This window comes from Simochromis diagramma, unplaced genomic scaffold, assembly GCF_900408965.1.
Source record: "Simochromis diagramma unplaced genomic scaffold, fSimDia1.1 OVJJ01000518.1, whole genome shotgun sequence".
Classification (NCBI taxonomy): domain Eukaryota; kingdom Metazoa; phylum Chordata; class Actinopteri; order Cichliformes; family Cichlidae; genus Simochromis; species Simochromis diagramma.
The window spans coordinates 646,455-662,193 of record NW_024387336.1 but is presented as its reverse complement, the minus strand read 5'-3'; the positions used below and the strand labels follow the sequence as shown (position 1 = coordinate 662,193).

General features: G+C 40.1%; 2 protein-coding genes across 3 annotated transcripts in view; both read left to right on the top strand.

Annotated features, from left to right (window-relative positions):
• Positions 1–1,453: 1,453 nt before the first annotated feature.
• Positions 1,454–7,777, top strand: pgap3 (post-GPI attachment to proteins phospholipase 3). Its single transcript, XM_040006519.1, has 8 exons — positions 1,454–1,896; positions 3,037–3,134; positions 3,260–3,412; positions 4,191–4,253; positions 4,699–4,760; positions 4,959–5,095; positions 5,238–5,442; positions 5,575–7,777. The coding sequence occupies exons 1-8, from the start codon at positions 1,605–1,607 to the stop codon at positions 5,636–5,638; spliced, it is 1,074 nt and encodes a 357-aa protein (XP_039862453.1). The 5' UTR covers positions 1,454–1,604; the 3' UTR covers positions 5,639–7,777.
• Positions 7,778–13,598: 5,821 nt separating this feature from the next.
• The window catches only part of erbb2 (erb-b2 receptor tyrosine kinase 2), a 33,052-nt gene continuing 30,911 nt past the window's right edge, over positions 13,599–15,739 (top strand). Inside the window, exon 1 of one of the 2 annotated variants that reach the window (XM_040006517.1) lies at positions 13,599–13,900. In XM_040006517.1, coding sequence (XP_039862451.1) covers positions 13,765–13,900 — 136 coding nt within the window. In that variant the 5' untranslated portion in view covers positions 13,599–13,764. The remainder of the gene's footprint in view (positions 13,901–15,739) is intronic. The other variant, XM_040006518.1, reaches the window with a different exon arrangement.

The following is a 15,739-nucleotide window of genomic DNA, read 5'->3' as shown; positions in this document are numbered from 1 at the left end:
TTTGAATCTACTTCAATCCTTGATTCCAATAAATGTGACACCCTGTGAGTAGTAAAACCAAAAGTTGTTGGATAAAATAGCGACAAAATCAGATTTTCAAATGATTTAAACTCAAATATTAAATTTAAAATATTATACAGAAAGTTCCAGAATTTTGAATCGTTTTTCTTGAGACAGAATTGCAAAGAATTTGGGAATTTTGAACCCCCACCCCCAACCAGATCAAAAAGAACAAGATTTAGACGCCGGATCGGTTGGGGTCCAGGTTATTAACAACCACCTCTGGTGCTGTTGGCCAGTGGGGTGCCAGTAAAAATTGAGCCACTGATGGCCAAAGACAAAGGAAGACAACAGGGTGAAGGTGTTAGGAGGCAGCAGGGGGAGAAGGAGAGGCAGGAGTGTGGAGATGGTGAGTAGGGACTTTAAATCTAGGAATTAGGAGAAAGGGAGAGAGCTGGCTGATATATGATAGAGAGAATAAAGGCAGACATATTGTGTGTCATATATTGGATAAAGGATAGTGACTATGACGCTGCCAGCCAGGAGGAAAAAAGGGAGATCTATCGAGAAGGTTCCAATAAAAAGACATACAGAGGGTTGGGGTGTCTTAAGAGGATGCTAGCTTTAGGGTGAGATGGCAGCAGATGATCCATGGAGACACCTAAAGGGAAAAATGATGGTAGAAGAAGACTATCTACAGCTCCCAAAAGGTTGATTCTGTTCATCTGAACGTAGCGTCGTCAGTGGGAGAAACGTTTTGTAACTCATCCAAGTGACTTCTTCCGTCAGTTGCAGTCTCAGCTGAGACTGAAGAAGTCACTTGGATGAGTTACGAAACGTTTCTCCCACTGACGACGCTACGTTCAGATGAACAGAATCAACCGTTTGGGATTCACTAATCTGGTTGATTGAGCATGCATGAAGACAACATCTACAGTTATTTATATTATCAGAAGATTCAAAATATTTGGAGATAAGACCAAAAAACAAAACAAAATGCTGTGGCAAGCAGCAGACGTGATTTCCTTGTGAAAACCTTAATTAGAGAAATTATAAAACTAAAAATTGAAAAAAAAATGGTAACAAATGGTTAGTATTATATGCAATAAAATAAACATATTATTATTATCATAACAATTTTATATATTATACTTTACATTATTACTATATTACATTAATATTATTATTTAAAAATCAAAAGATCAATGGGTCACGTGACCTGGTGACGTTGCCGACTGAATCAGGATGTAAAGGTTTTTGCGACTAAACTTACCTCCTTCAAAATAAAAGCAACCAATCTTAAGATAGTAGCCAGAATTTATCAAATAAGCCGTATTACGACGTAGAAATTATGTTTATGAGAAGAATTTTGGTAAGTTATACTAGCTGAGACCTCTATGATATAGGCTACTACAACTTGAGTAAATACGCTTCCGGGAAAGTTGTTTTAATTTTGAAATGTCGACAGGAAACGCTGTTCGAGTTTGAAACTTGGCTGTGCTCAGGGGAGCAGAGGAAGAGTGGGCATTTCCCGGTCCATCAGCGGTACTGTAACACATTTCAGGCCTGGTTTGTCCGCACAAACTGGGGATGGCCCCGTGGTGATGCGCGCTGTAGGCTTCACGCCGCTGTCGTCCGGTCGTGCCTTCGTGAATCCTGACGGGCCCAGAAGAACCGCCATGGCCTCTGTGGTTTCACTCCGCGGCACATCTGTCACACTCCCCGCTGTGGTCACCGTCCTCTTGCTCCTGATGTCGGTGACCACTGTGCAATCCTCTCAAGGCGACAAGGAGCCGGTTTACCGAGACTGTGTGAAGCAGTGTATCCGCGCAAACTGCACCGGAGCTCGGCTAAACGGCTTCCTGTCTTCCCAGCCGCAGTACATGGCGCTGACAGGTGAGTTGCTCTTGTCGGCAGGTAAGTTAAGCTAACTTACCTTGCTAGCAATAGATTTTTCCATCAGTGCTTATCAATATTGTGGCAACTTGTACATGCATATATCTGTATAGCAACATTTGCTAACTGACCCCCATTAATTTGCTGTTTACATTCATTATATTCACTCGTGCATGCAGGTGCTTTGTACTGATGCCTACATGTGTGACTTTTAGTCTTCACATGCCTTTAAAAAGAAAACTGTGACCTTGTTTCATGGCCTTCAACACTAAAAACCAGATTTTCAGGCTGGTCAAGCTCTCCCAACAGCTCTATTGTCACCCCACCCTTCTGCCATTATTATCTTTTCTGTGCTGTGGCTACACAACTAGTTAGCCAAAAGGCAACCCCTTTAAATATTTAATTAATTGTTTTCTTTTACCTCTATGCTTAAAGTTGTATAAAATATCCAGGGAATGCCTTTTGTAGTTGCTTGTGTATTTAAGTTTATTCACTGCTATACAAGAATTGAAACCGCTTCCATGCTTATTTTATTGACAAAATACACCTCAAGTATGGGCTATAAATAAACCAAACAAAAAACGTGTGAATCTTGTTGTGTTGTCTGGCACGTCTATTTGATTTATAGCCTATAGCACATTTAAACAACAGACGCTGACCCAACGTGCTGTAGAGACAGGCACATTTGCATTCCAGGTTTCCAAAACACCTGGTTTCAAATTACATGAAAATCTGAAAGATGTCTTTTGTTGTGTCTGCTGGAGGTTTCATCCTGTTAAAAGGGAGTTTTTCCTTCCCAATGTCACCAAAGTGCTCATAAGGTTGATTGTTGGGGTTTTCTCTGTATTATTGTAGGGCGTTTACCTTACAATATAAAGCACCTTAATTCAACTGTTGTCGTGACTGGGTGCTACAAGTAAAGTTGAGTTTATTTGAATTGTGTTAACTAATTTTTGTAGAAATTTTAAAAAAATTACAGCGATTTAATGGTCATTAAACTGTGTTCAGAGTTTGCAAATTAATAATGATTCAGATATCGTTATTGGTGTCAACAATGCTGGCCCTGTATTTAGTTGTATCCGATCAATACCAAAATTTGCAGCTCTGACGTGCTTGCACTCGGCTCCTCTCTTTGTTCAGGTTGGACATGCCGTGATGACTGCCGCTATCAGTGCATGTGGACCACAGTCGGCCTTTACCAGGCTGAGGGGTACAGGGTCCCACAGTTCCACGGCAAGGTTTGTTGCTACCTACCCAAGGTTGATCAATAAAGGATATGCTGTCCACTTTTATGTATTCTGTGAGATTTCATTGATTTCAGTCAAATCTGAAATTATGGACGAATTATTTTTTTCCCCTACAGTGGCCGTTTGCACGCTTCTTGTGTTTTGAGGAGCCGGCATCCGCGTTGGCCTCTCTGCTGAACGGCCTGGCTTGCCTTCTCATGCTACTGCGCTATCGGAGCACGGTGCCACGACAGAGCCCCATGTACCACACCATCAACGCCTTCTCCCTGGTGAGTTGATTTCTGTATCCGGATGTGATGGAGAACATTAAAAAAGTGTGTGTTTGTGTTTATTGTACTTCAAAAGGGCAAAAAGTCAGTTATCTTTGTTATGCTTGATCACCTAAAGGACAAAGTTGTCTATATGCTGGCTGTGTCTGTACACCGATTGGATAGACTGATTTTATTTTGTGGCTGGAAATCCCTGATCTGAGTCTCCCATCACAGTACATCACAAAGGTGCTCTACTGGATTGAAATGTAGTAACTGTGAAGGCCATTTGAGAGGATTTGACCTTTGAGATATGTTGCACTATCTTGCTGGAAGCAGCTATGAGATGATGGTACACTGTAGCCATAAAGGGATGGACATGGACATGTTTATGCCAAATTGTGACCCTACCATCTGAATGTTGAAGCAGAAGTGGAGACTCATCAGAAAGGACAAAAGTTTTCAATCTTATATTAAATCTTCTTCTATAAATCGTAGCCTCAGTTTCCTGTTTTCAGCTGACAGGAGTGGCAGCCGGTGTGGTCTTGTGCTACTGTAGCCCATCTGCTTGACCCGTTATTTATTAACTGCCCAGCATTATACCTCAAGAAATAGTTACTAACTTAATAGAAAGCGCTTCTAGATTACCTGGCCAATAGGTTGCATTTAATAGGTTGTGTTTTTTAAAATGATAAACAAAAAATGCTTTCTATCAAAAACTTCTATGTCTGATGCAGAAATTATCCAAACAATGAGTTATTCAGACTTTAATATTTAAATCTTTGTGGGGGGTTTTCAGGTATCTCTCAATGCCTGGTTCTGGTCCACAGTGTTTCACACGCGGGACACCTATCTCACTGAGGTAAGGGCTTTTAAACCTCTAGTAACTTATTACCCTAAAAAGAAAAGAAAAAAAGAGTTGATTTGTGTGTATCCTACTGGGGATCTCCCACCTTTGAATCCCGTTTTGTTCCATTTACTTGTGTTCAGTCAGCTTGTTTTCTGCCAGAAACACTGTTTAAACAGTGTTTTACAGTTTGACATGCAGTCACATGATCTAGTTTTAATAATAATAAATAAAAGCTTTACTTTAATGTACACCGAGAGAGGAAAACTGCTAATGTACATTTCCACTTGCCAGACCACCTGTTGAGATGAGCATTCTGCTCTTTGATTGGTTAATGAGCTTAGCAAATGAGCAACATCCTAATGCCATTACTGATCAACCTTCGAGCTGTGCGCGGTGTAGTTTCTGTAAACAAGCACTGGTTGATCTTAAGTTAAGATTTTGTATGTTTTTCTTATAGAAAATGGACTATTTCTGCGCAACAGCAGTCATTCTTTACTCAATCTACCTGTGCTGCGTCAGGTAAGCAAACCTTCCACACCCATCTGGCATCCGAAACCACATTCTAGATGGTAATCATTAATCCTGGTTCAAATATCTTCTAGGATAAAGTTGGATTAAAAACGAGAGAGAATATTTGTCAAGTGTGGTCGTTATAACTCTTTGTCTTACTTCGCTGAATATGCTCACGTTACTTGCCTTCCTTCCTCTCTTTGCCAGAACGTTGGGCCTAAAGCGACCCGGTGTGTCCAGCATGGTTGGAGTCCTGCTCATTTTGGTCTTTACCTCACACGTGTCCTACTTGACCTTTGTCAGTTTTGACTACGGCTACAACATGGCTGCAAACGCCACAATCGGTAGAGTCCATTTCCACAAGTAACCTATAAGCCTGTATATGGTTGATATGTGAGGAATTCATTCCCTGCTGTCCTTCAGGCATCAGCTCTTTCAGATATCTGTGATTTAATGCTCTCTGCTCATCTTTTTTGGGCTTTAAAGGCATGGTAAACCTCTTGTGGTGGCTCTGTTGGTGCTGGCAGAACCGGCGGACCCTGCCGTACTGGTGGAAGTGCGGCCTGGTGGTGGTGCTGCTCCACGGTCTGGCCCTGCTGGAGCTTCTGGACTTTCCCCCACTGCTTTGGGTCTTAGACGCCCACGCTGTTTGGCACCTCAGCACCGTCCCAGTGCATTTCCTTTTCTACAGGTTTGTAAAAAATATGCGAGAGATGGAATTGCAGAGAAAATAAGTGTTTTGGCACTAATACTGAGAGAAATGTTAGGGGACTCAGATGCAACTACCTTATGGTGAATAATCGATACTTTGTTCTTCCTCCAGTTTCCTCATAGACGACAGCCTCTACTTACTAAACACAGAGAAGTTGGGTGTAAAAGTCGAGTAGGAGGAGCTCTTCGCCTCTTCACCTTGCCTACACCTTCGCACCTTTCCAGTCAGGGCAGCGGGACACCCGAACACTGAAGTAGCTCAGCCTCCCAGATGACATGCATGATATCTCCGCAACGTTCATCAACGCAGACTTTGTTTACATTTTTTTATTTTCTTATATTTATTTGGGGTAAATTCTCATTTTAAAAAAACAAAACAAAAAAAACCAACCACACAATGTGACGCTCACTCCACTTTGCCTTGTAATGATGATGCGTGCTACCTTTCTTTCACCGTCATTCGTAAGCGCACGACAGGATGAAGGAAAAAAGTATTTATTTCGACCCAGAGCAGACCCAACTCTTCACTCCAAACGCTCCTTGGGTTTTTGCGTAGTTGTGCGAGTTCCCAATCCCATAATTTTGACACTCACCAGCGTCTTTGGACATCCAAACAGCAGTTCGATGCGCTGACAATAGATGGCACCCTATCATTGGTCGGGCCTCTCGGCGTGGCGGAGCAACATGTGTTGGGTTCCGTGTGTGCCAAAAGTGGACTGGCAGACACAAGCGAGGTGCCCCCCGGTGAAGGGGGGCCGGCAGCTGATTGTTCCAGAGTGAGAGAAGCGGGGGGGGGGAGATGTTGGAGGCCATTCTAGCTGACTGTGTTTTTCTCCCTCCCCCCTCACACCTTTATTTTTGTGCCTCTCTTGTTTCCACTGTGCTTTTGTTTGTTGCCGTGTCCTTCATTGTCACTCAGACTTTTATTTTTGTTTTAATCACCTGCCTTTACGTCTTTTTTAAAAATTCTGATGTTGACCAATTTGTGCTTCAGTTTATTGGCAGTTTTGCTCACTTCGGTTGCTTGGTTTTTCTTTTTTTCTTTTACGTTTTGGTGATTTTTTTTTTTTTTTTTTTTTTTTTTTTTGAAGTATCGTAAGTGTTTTTAGTTTTATTCACCTGGATTGCCTTTTAGTGTGAGGAATGGTTGAGTTAGGAAAAATGAGCAATGCAACAGGAAGCTGTATGTTTTTGCTTTTTCTGTTTTTTGTTCTCATTTTTTCCAGCATAAAGTGTCTTATTCAGAGCTTAGTTGATGTGCGAGTGTGTGTGAGTGAATGAGTTGTTGTACACCCATTAATTTTGACTTGGTTGCATTTCTTTCTGCAGTATTTTAAACCTCCTCCATCCACAAATCAGCCTTACACACTGCATTATAACTTGGGTATCACTGAGCATGTTAAGCTTTGAATTCATTCCATGTACATCTTCGTCCTTCAGAGCGTCCCTTCCATGCGTGCACTTTACACGGGGGTGTGCGTGCACTTACTGTGCTTGTGTGTGTGAAACTGCGCCCATGCCTTTGTACTGCTGTGTGAGAATGTGAACAATGACCAGTATGTGTGTACATGTTGCCTTGACAGGACATTGTATTGTGGGTTTTTGTTTTGTTTTTTTTTTGTTATTGTTGTTGTTGTCGTTTTTTAGCATCATAAACTGGATCACCGAGTGTGAGCGAGCTAGATCACGCTGATGTGTGAGCGCATATATGTTGAAGGATTGCTGCATGAATGCGTGTGAGAAGACGGGTATATTTAGCTTCGCTGACAGCCTGCGATGGGGGTGGGGGAAGACAAGAGGACAAAATGCACAGAGAGGTTTGGGTGGGAAAAAGATTCCTGAAATCACGACAGAGACACTGAACAGTTATGAATAGAACAATCTATATATAATGCATAGAGTGTTTATCACTGCAGCAAAATGGTTTATATTCTCAGTAATGCAAGATCTGTCAGCCCCTTGAGCACTTTTAACACAAAATCTTTGCTTTTCTACCAAAGTCCCTTTGTCCACAGATGAGAAAATTGTGTTTTCACTGGAATTAAAATCTGTTTGAATAGCTTAAACATTTCCTGAAGAACTGGTAGAAAACACTCCAGTTTTTGCTGTGATTTCATTCCATTGTTCTGTTTCTTTCTTGCCAGTAACCGCATCCCTTCTGTCATTCGTCTGCTGCCCCCTGCCTGCTGCCCTGTGCACTGTCACCTCTCTAACCAAGTGTACTTTCCTCCACCTCACATCTGTTTGACCAAAAAAATAAAAAAAATCTTCAGTAATGGAATAAATAAAATTGTTCTTTGTTGAGAAGAAATTAAGCAGGGGTTGTTTTTTGTCTGCACCTAGGATTTATCCTGTCTTTATATTGCACAAATTCAACTTTACCCCATGTCAATTAAATATGAAAAAAAGAATAGTATTCAAAATGCTAACAAACAGAGTATGCGGTATGTGTGCATCGAGGAATGCAGTAAAATATGCCAATGGTATTTGCTCTCTAGCGTCTCGCTGCTCTGCGATGTGGCAAACGCCATTCAGCAGCTGTTGTCCAAGAGCTGCCGCTTCATAGCTGTCTTACAGAAAACATCTCTCCATCTGTAGACTGAAAACGTTTCAGCGGCAGAGGATTGTAAAGACACCATTTTTGGGATTTCTCTGCGTTATGCTGGTGTAAATGTTTCTAAAGTGGATGCATGAATGGTAAAAATGCACAAGCAGAAAACATTCAAAGTACTACAAGTGCTATCAGGTAAACACACTCTGGTGGATCACGTTACAAGCTTTGTCCTTAGTGAATACAGCTGAATGTTGCAAATGTTTATGTCCATGAGGGTAGGAAAAATAACTGAGAACTACTGTAAATGTTAATTACATAATATCGTATTTGATTCTTTGCTGAGCCCAAAGTCTCGTTGGTTAAAATCATGAAGTGTTATGATAGTGTTTGGACTTTTAGTGGATGTGTTCCTGTGAACTGTGGTGTGGTTTAGCTAGCACGGGTCCACAACCTGACCTAAGTCTTTGTACCGATAAATAACCTCTGCTCTGCACTCGCCTTCAGGGTTTTTGTTTTTTTTTTTGAATGTTGAATAGAGCAGTGTTTCAGTGACTGTGAAGTGCAGGGACAGAGGGGACATTACAACAAATCTGATATCCTTTTATAGTTCAGAAAAGATGTGATGTAAAGTCTCATATGATGTTATATTTTACAGTAAAAAGATGTTTAAGGGAACTCTAAAGTAGCAGTTTTAATGGCAAACAAACCTAAAGTTTTTTTAATAAGCACAGTGCAGTCATTTTTTACAGTAAGAGTTTGATTTTGTAAGTTACATTTGGAATAATCTTTTTTTTTTTAATGGTGGCAAATCCAGCTGTCAGACACACCTTCCTATTATACACTCTTTCCCCTTAATTCTTCATGGTATCAACTGAAAAAGGTGCTGGAAAAATTCCTTAGAGATTTTGGTACATATTGACATGACAGCATCGCGCAGTTGCTGCAGATTTGCCACATCAATGATGAGCATCTCACATTCATCCACATCCAAAAAGTCTATTGGATTGGAATCTGGTGATTGTAGAGGCCATTTGAGAACAGTGAACTCATTGTGATGTTCCAGAGACCAGTTTGAGATGACTGAACTTTGACACCTTAGGCATGTTGTCCTGCTGGAAGCAGCCACCAGACGATCACACACTGTGGTCATAAAGGGATGGGTATGGGTGGAAACAACAAGGAGGTAAGCTGCAACCTGAACTGTTGATACAAGACATGGTGAAATCATGGTTTCATGTTGTTTGCACCACATTCTGACCCTACCATCTGATTGTCAAAATAGAAATTTAGACTCATCAGACCCAGCAGCTCTTTTTATGCCTCTGTTGTTCAGTTTTGGTTTGCTTGCCTTCAGTTTCCTGTCCTTAGCTGACAGGAATGGCACCCGGTGTGGTCTTCTGCTGCTGTAGACAATGTGCTTCCAGAGATCCTGTAACTAGAGATTATTTTAGTTACTGTTACCTAGTTGTAATCTAGTTGTTCTCCTCTGACCTCTGACCCGAGCTGTCTACATGCCTAAATGCACTGCGCTGTTTATCCACTTCACAGGCCTGTGAGTGTCTCTTACAAAGCACTGATGTATTTCCATTTCCTCCCACGTATACTTATAAAAGTTCAAGTAATCCTTATTTTTTTCTTGTATTTAGGTGGAGGAGTGAAATGTTACGCTAAACCTGTGTTAAAATACATGAAATGTTCACAGCTAGAGGTATCAACAGAGCAGGAAAAGTGAGCAGAGAAGTGACATGTATAGTCTGTGGTTCGTCCCTCCCCTATTACACTGCAGTCTAAAGGGCTTGCTGACCTTGTACTATTTGTGCCAGTGATATATGCACAGATACCTTCATTGTGTCTCTGATATAATCAAGACAGATTCCTTTAGACTTGTATTTGGATTTATGAGCAGCAGTGGGAAACAATATGGTTTTCTTGTCCTTGAAGAGTCCCACACTGTATTTCTTATTTCTTCTCTCATGCCAAATCTAAATACCTGGCCGGTCAGGGGAACTGAACTATGAGTGAATTTATGATGTTCTTTGGTAATGACTTCTTTTCTGTATATTTTCCCTGGGTTTTACTGCAGTTGTCCTTGGACTCTCTCACTTGAACACATTATCTCTCACCCACTTCCTGGCCTCCTCACCTTTTAACCCATGCAGACCTCTTTTTTTTAACGCATGTTTTATGTGTCCCTGAGAATTACAGCCATGTTTTCTGAAGGGATTTCCACCATCGAGTGCGATGAAAATTGCTGACCACTGCATCAGGTTTTATTGTAGCACAGCTTGCTTTCAAATGCAGCTAAAACGAGGAGTCACATACAGAGCCAACAAACACTTAAAGTTTAAGACTTAAAGTTCACTGCTGGGAAAATCTTCCAACCAGAATACTGAACTGACTTTTTTTTCTGTGGGAACTAAATATTCCAGCCTCACTAGCAACACTCAGCTTTGCGAACGGTCCGCAACTTGTGGTCCGTGTGGCTCAGTGTGTAGCTTATTGTTGTTTTCTGATAGCTCTGTGCAGGAGGCTGGACTCTGACCCGGGCTTCTGTGGGTGGGGAGAGACGATAGATTGGGATGAATAGAGTTTATTCTTCCTCCTTCAACTCCTGATTTGTGACCGTGAATGAAGAGCATGAGAAAAGCAGAAGAAATATGAAGACACTCCAAGCTTGTATCACGCAAAGAATTCACCTTTTTTTTCCCTGATCTAAAATGTTGATTTGATTAATTCCTTAAATATTAATAAAGTTTTAATAGTCAAACATATTGATATACAAAGCAAGACTTAAATCTAAAAATTTGCCAGTTTGCAAAAATAAACACATTGATATCAGTCAGTGTGATTTATAATGAAATAATGCAGCTAAGAGTGTAATCGTTGCCTTTTCACATTTAATAAATCAGACAGGGAGTTTTTCAGCATCTGCAAAACTCAGTGAAATTCAAATTAAATATGTTTGAATTTGGCAATTATGTGTTTTGACACAGTTATTGTAAAATGTGTTGTTCTTTTAAACAGGCATTTAATACTACATGTTGATTTGGTGAAATATCGTGTTAGTGGGATAATTGTTAGGTAATGTTTCTAAATAAACTCTTGATGTGGGTCTATCCATATATGGTAATGCACATTTAATGTAATTTTAAAAAAAAAAAGGCAATTTAACTTTAACATTTTTCAAATATCCGGATGTCCCCTTTTAATCTGAAATGTATTCACATTGTAGGGTTTCATGGATGTTTGGGGATCAGTATTACATCATGGATGTGGTGTAACGAAAGTGACTTTATTTAAGTGCTCATCATAGAAAAATAGAAAAATGGGATGTACAACAGAAAAGACTAAAATACATTTTTAAAAAGTAAGTGTCAGAACAACCAATAAGAAGACACAATAAGACACAAAAATCACATGCGTCTAAGACTCCATGACAACTGTATAATGCCCAGCATTGGAAGAGAGCATGGACCTGTAGGAATCTATACAGTACAATGTAGCATTTTAAAACGAGTTACATTACATCCACTGAATTTTACCGTTTATATTACAGAAAATTACCAGGACATTGTCTGCTTTTTAATGTGTTTTTTTTTTAACTGTGTAACTTAGTACTTTACTCAGATAAAGTTCTAATGCACTTATATGTAAATGTTAAATATTATAATATCTACACCTTACCATTCATTTTAAATCTTAAGTTACTTACTTTTTTTTTTTTAGATAAATTGCATTATTATAGATCTGCCATGGTCCTGGGTTTTGGACCCAGTATTTTAAGTTGTCAGTTTATGTTTTCAGTTCAGGAGTTTCTTTATTTTCTTGTAATTATAGTATAATCTGGAGTTAGTCACTGTTTCTTTGAGATCTAGTTTCTTTTATTAATTTATTTTTTTATATCTCATTCCTTGTGCCTTAGTTTATTTTCTCCGGTGTTCATTTATGTTAATTTGCTGTGTAAATGTGTGTCTAGTCTGTAATTGCTATTTTCTTAGTTTCATAGATTCTGTTTACTTGTGCCTAGATTTCTTCCAGTAGTGTTCACTTCGCTTGATTAGCACTCAGTGTGTGAGTATTTATAGTCCTGTATTTCCTTTGTTCATTGTTAAATTGTCTGTTTGTTATCCCCTTGTGTTTCCAGTCGGATTTAGTTTCTCCTGTTATTCCTCTGTTATTTATGTTCTCCTCGTGGACTTCTGGAATGTGTTTTGGACTTTTCTTTACCTTTAATAAAGGTAATTTTCTGTTTTAAATCTGCCTGCCTCAGAGTCCTGCCTCCATCCACAACCTGCTTATCATAACAAGCTGCCCAGAAATATATCCGTAATTAAAATCATCCTGAGGTGCAACAGTGATATTTACATCAATTAGTAAATAATTATGATCAAATTTTTAATTTTATAATGTGTATGAATCTGAAAATGCATTCTACATAATCTGCACATTTACTGGAGGCGCTTTAAATGTATGATGGTTATACAGCCATTGCATTACTAAGTTACTTAACAATTATTACTACGTTTACATAATCAAATTAATGTTTTTAACTTTCCAAAATAATCGACCAACAGAAAATTATGTTTAAACTCTTGTAAAGCACCACTTTTCACGTTATACAGTCGTAATAGGGTTCAGGGACTGAAAATCACAGCCAGACTTTTCAAAGTCAATGCTCTATTCAAAAAACATTTACCCCCAAAATGCTAACTTTGAGTAATTTGATTACATGTAAATGTACAATGTAAAACATTTAATGCAATCTGGTGAATGAAACTTATTTGATTGGTATGTGGTCAGCTTATACCAAGCATACTTTCCTTAATGGTTAATTATTTGAATAAATAAACCTTTGAGTTTACATATTTCAAGTGCATTTTATTCAAAATTAACGCTTCATATTTGAGGGTCAAGAATACTTTTTGAGAGCCCAGATTTTGCTTCTCATAAACACAGGGTGCATCTAAAGAAATCATCCGATTCCAAAAGGCTAGGTATTTTTTTAAGCAATGGACAAAGATGTTAGTGGTATTTTTTTTTTAAATACATTACTGAAAATAAAGTTTAACATAACAAAACTTACAATGTTCACAAGTGTTTAATGCGTCCTCTTCTGGATGCATGGCACATGTTCATACGAAAGTCAAACTCGTCCCATACTTTTGCGGGCTTGTCTGTCCAGTGAAGGGCTGTGGAATTAAAACACTTTGAAATCAGAAGATTTTTTTTTGTTATTCTTTCTTGGATACACCCTGTATGCGGACCCCCACCCCTCTGTGGCACCCTACTGTAAAAAATCCCGGAAACGCCCCTGCATATAACCAATTTGACTTTTCCCCTTTACTTGCAAGCGATAGTAAGGGATACTGACATTTTTAAAAAAGGTGGTAGCATATTCACAGATTATGCATGAGCGGGGTAAATGGTTTAATTGCTTTAATTGTTCTCCATATTTTACACTTTGATCCACTTGAGCCCTCTGGGGAGAAATAAGCGCAATTAAAGTTTGAAGGTCATTTTTAGGCATAATTAGAATGAAACGTGTTATAGGTTAAATAAGTCAGACAGGAGTGAGGGCGGGTTGACTGAACCTGCCACTCCCCGTTCAGGCCTTCACGCCACGGGAGCGCGCCTGCGCTCCTGTTACGCGCTTACTACCAACAGGCAGGGAATTCATGGGAGGAAGTAACTGAGATTCGGACACGAACAACAACTCCACACGGTGCCAGAAACGACAGTTAGCTCTAAATGAGATGCAAAAACTTAATCTCTGTTTCCCCCAGATGGACTAGAAGCGCCGGGTCTGCGCAGATGGAGGCGGCGAGAAGTTTGCTGTTTGTCGGGGCCGTACTGCTCGGAGTGACGGGCGCTTCAGGCAGAGAAGGTGGGTAACTTTCAGCGCTTTCCCCCTGTCAATAATGCCTCCGCCGTTGGCAAAATAGACCCACGGAGCTTCGGGGAGATGGCACTGGAGTGTGCTCGCTGTAATTTCAGGAAATGCTGGAGGTTTTTTCTGGTCCGGAGGACTACATTCCTCCGTGACTCCTCAGCCGGGTCCTCTCTGCTCTCCTGGGATTTATGAAGGGCTGCTTATGAGGAAAAATCACACCTGTCACAAAACAGCCTCGCTTTAGATTTACAGTTTGGACCAAAAATAATAATAATTTAAAAAAAAGATTCAAAGACTAAACAAATATCTCCAATCTTGCAACACGTTGACTTGCTCAAATAAACACAGAGCAGAGACTCAGGTAAGAAATATGAGAACCTGCTTTACAGCTTTGCGACACAACTGACTTGTGCACTGCAGGCGGACGGTTCGTGGCTTTGCTGTAAACACAAACAAAAACAAGACACTAAACAGGCAGTGCATTGTGGGCCAAGGATCATGACGATGTCAATTATTCACTCCTGGCTCTAAAAGGGAGACATTGTGCGATAGAGGGGCCACTTGTCACACTTGGAGCTTGAGTACATGCCAGTAAAACAAGAGCTAACTGGAAGGTGCAAACGAGCTGCAAATCATATTTTTGCTTGTTTTTCATTTTATTATAGGTTTTGGGGGATAATAATAATTTATAATATGAAATTATATATATATTTAATGCTTGATCTGATGGGCAGTCTGTACTTGGGCTATTTAGTTTGTTAACTGAGAAAATGATTGATAGTGCAGATTAATGGGTGCATATGACCCTTTATAGATCGATTTTAGGTGTATTTGGGGAGATCAATAACCCCCAGCTAGCTGCTTTTAAAAGCAGTTTTATTGGCACATGCTAATGGCAAAAATGAATCTGAACTCAATAACAATTTATTCTGCAGTGCTCACTTTATTGACATGCAGCTGTTGGCTTTCATTGATGTGCACAAAATAAAGAAAGAGCCCCCTTTGGGGTTTTTCATTCATGTCAGCCTCACAACAAAAATGACTAATGTAAGTACAAACAACTGTCTGTTTTATTAGCTGCTCTCTCTCTCTCACACACACACACACACACACACACACACACACACACACACACACACACACACACACACAAACAAAGCCTTTAGTCACAGGTGAAGTGATTTTCATCTATGACTGCATTGTTGGTGGGAACTGGTTGGTGCACTTTACTCAATCTGTGAAGCATCAGTTCAGGGTGAGCGCTCCGACTGGCTCCAGAGTGAATCTCAGCTGTCTTACTTTCAGTTATGAAGTATTGTAAAAGTGTTATATCACGCACACACTCTTTCACCTCCCTGTCCCCGTGCCTGTGTGTGTGTCTGTGTTCAGTGGCCTTTCTATCCATAGAGTTCGTGCCCTTGTCACACTCCAGTGAAGCTCACTGTGTGGCGATTAAGTCTTACTGAACTGGCCTCAGTGATCGGCTAACTCAGCCTGCTGTGACTCACCAGTCTAGACCGCGTGTTAGTGATCTAACTCACCCGGAGAGGAGAGCGGGACCACCGGAGAGGCATTGTTGCCGTCCTCCGGGGAGACTTTCAGCCTCTTCTTCTGTTTATCTTCTCTTCACCCGGCTTTTAGTGGGAAAAACCTCTGAGGAAATAAAGTGTTAGATCTGTGAATCTGCACATCTTACATCAGTGTGACACTCAGAAATACTGCTGACATCTTCTAAACTCTCAGTATTTAAACGATTGCCTCAGCTACCTTGTTTGTGTTAGCAGAATGAAATCATGGGGAAATAATTAAAAAACAAACGTGTTATTTTCACTA

Excerpts from the sequence above, each read along its gene's own strand:
- pgap3 (XM_040006519.1), top strand. The coding sequence starts at position 1,605 with ATGCGCGCTGTAGGCTTCACGCCGCTGTCGTCCGGTCGTGCCTTCGTG. Across the intron at positions 1,897-3,036 it reads GCAGTACATGGCGCTGACAG|GTTGGACATGCCGTGATGAC; the intron begins GTGAGTTGCTCT and ends CTCTTTGTTCAG. Across the intron at positions 3,413-4,190 it reads CCATCAACGCCTTCTCCCTG|GTATCTCTCAATGCCTGGTT; the intron begins GTGAGTTGATTT and ends GGGGGTTTTCAG.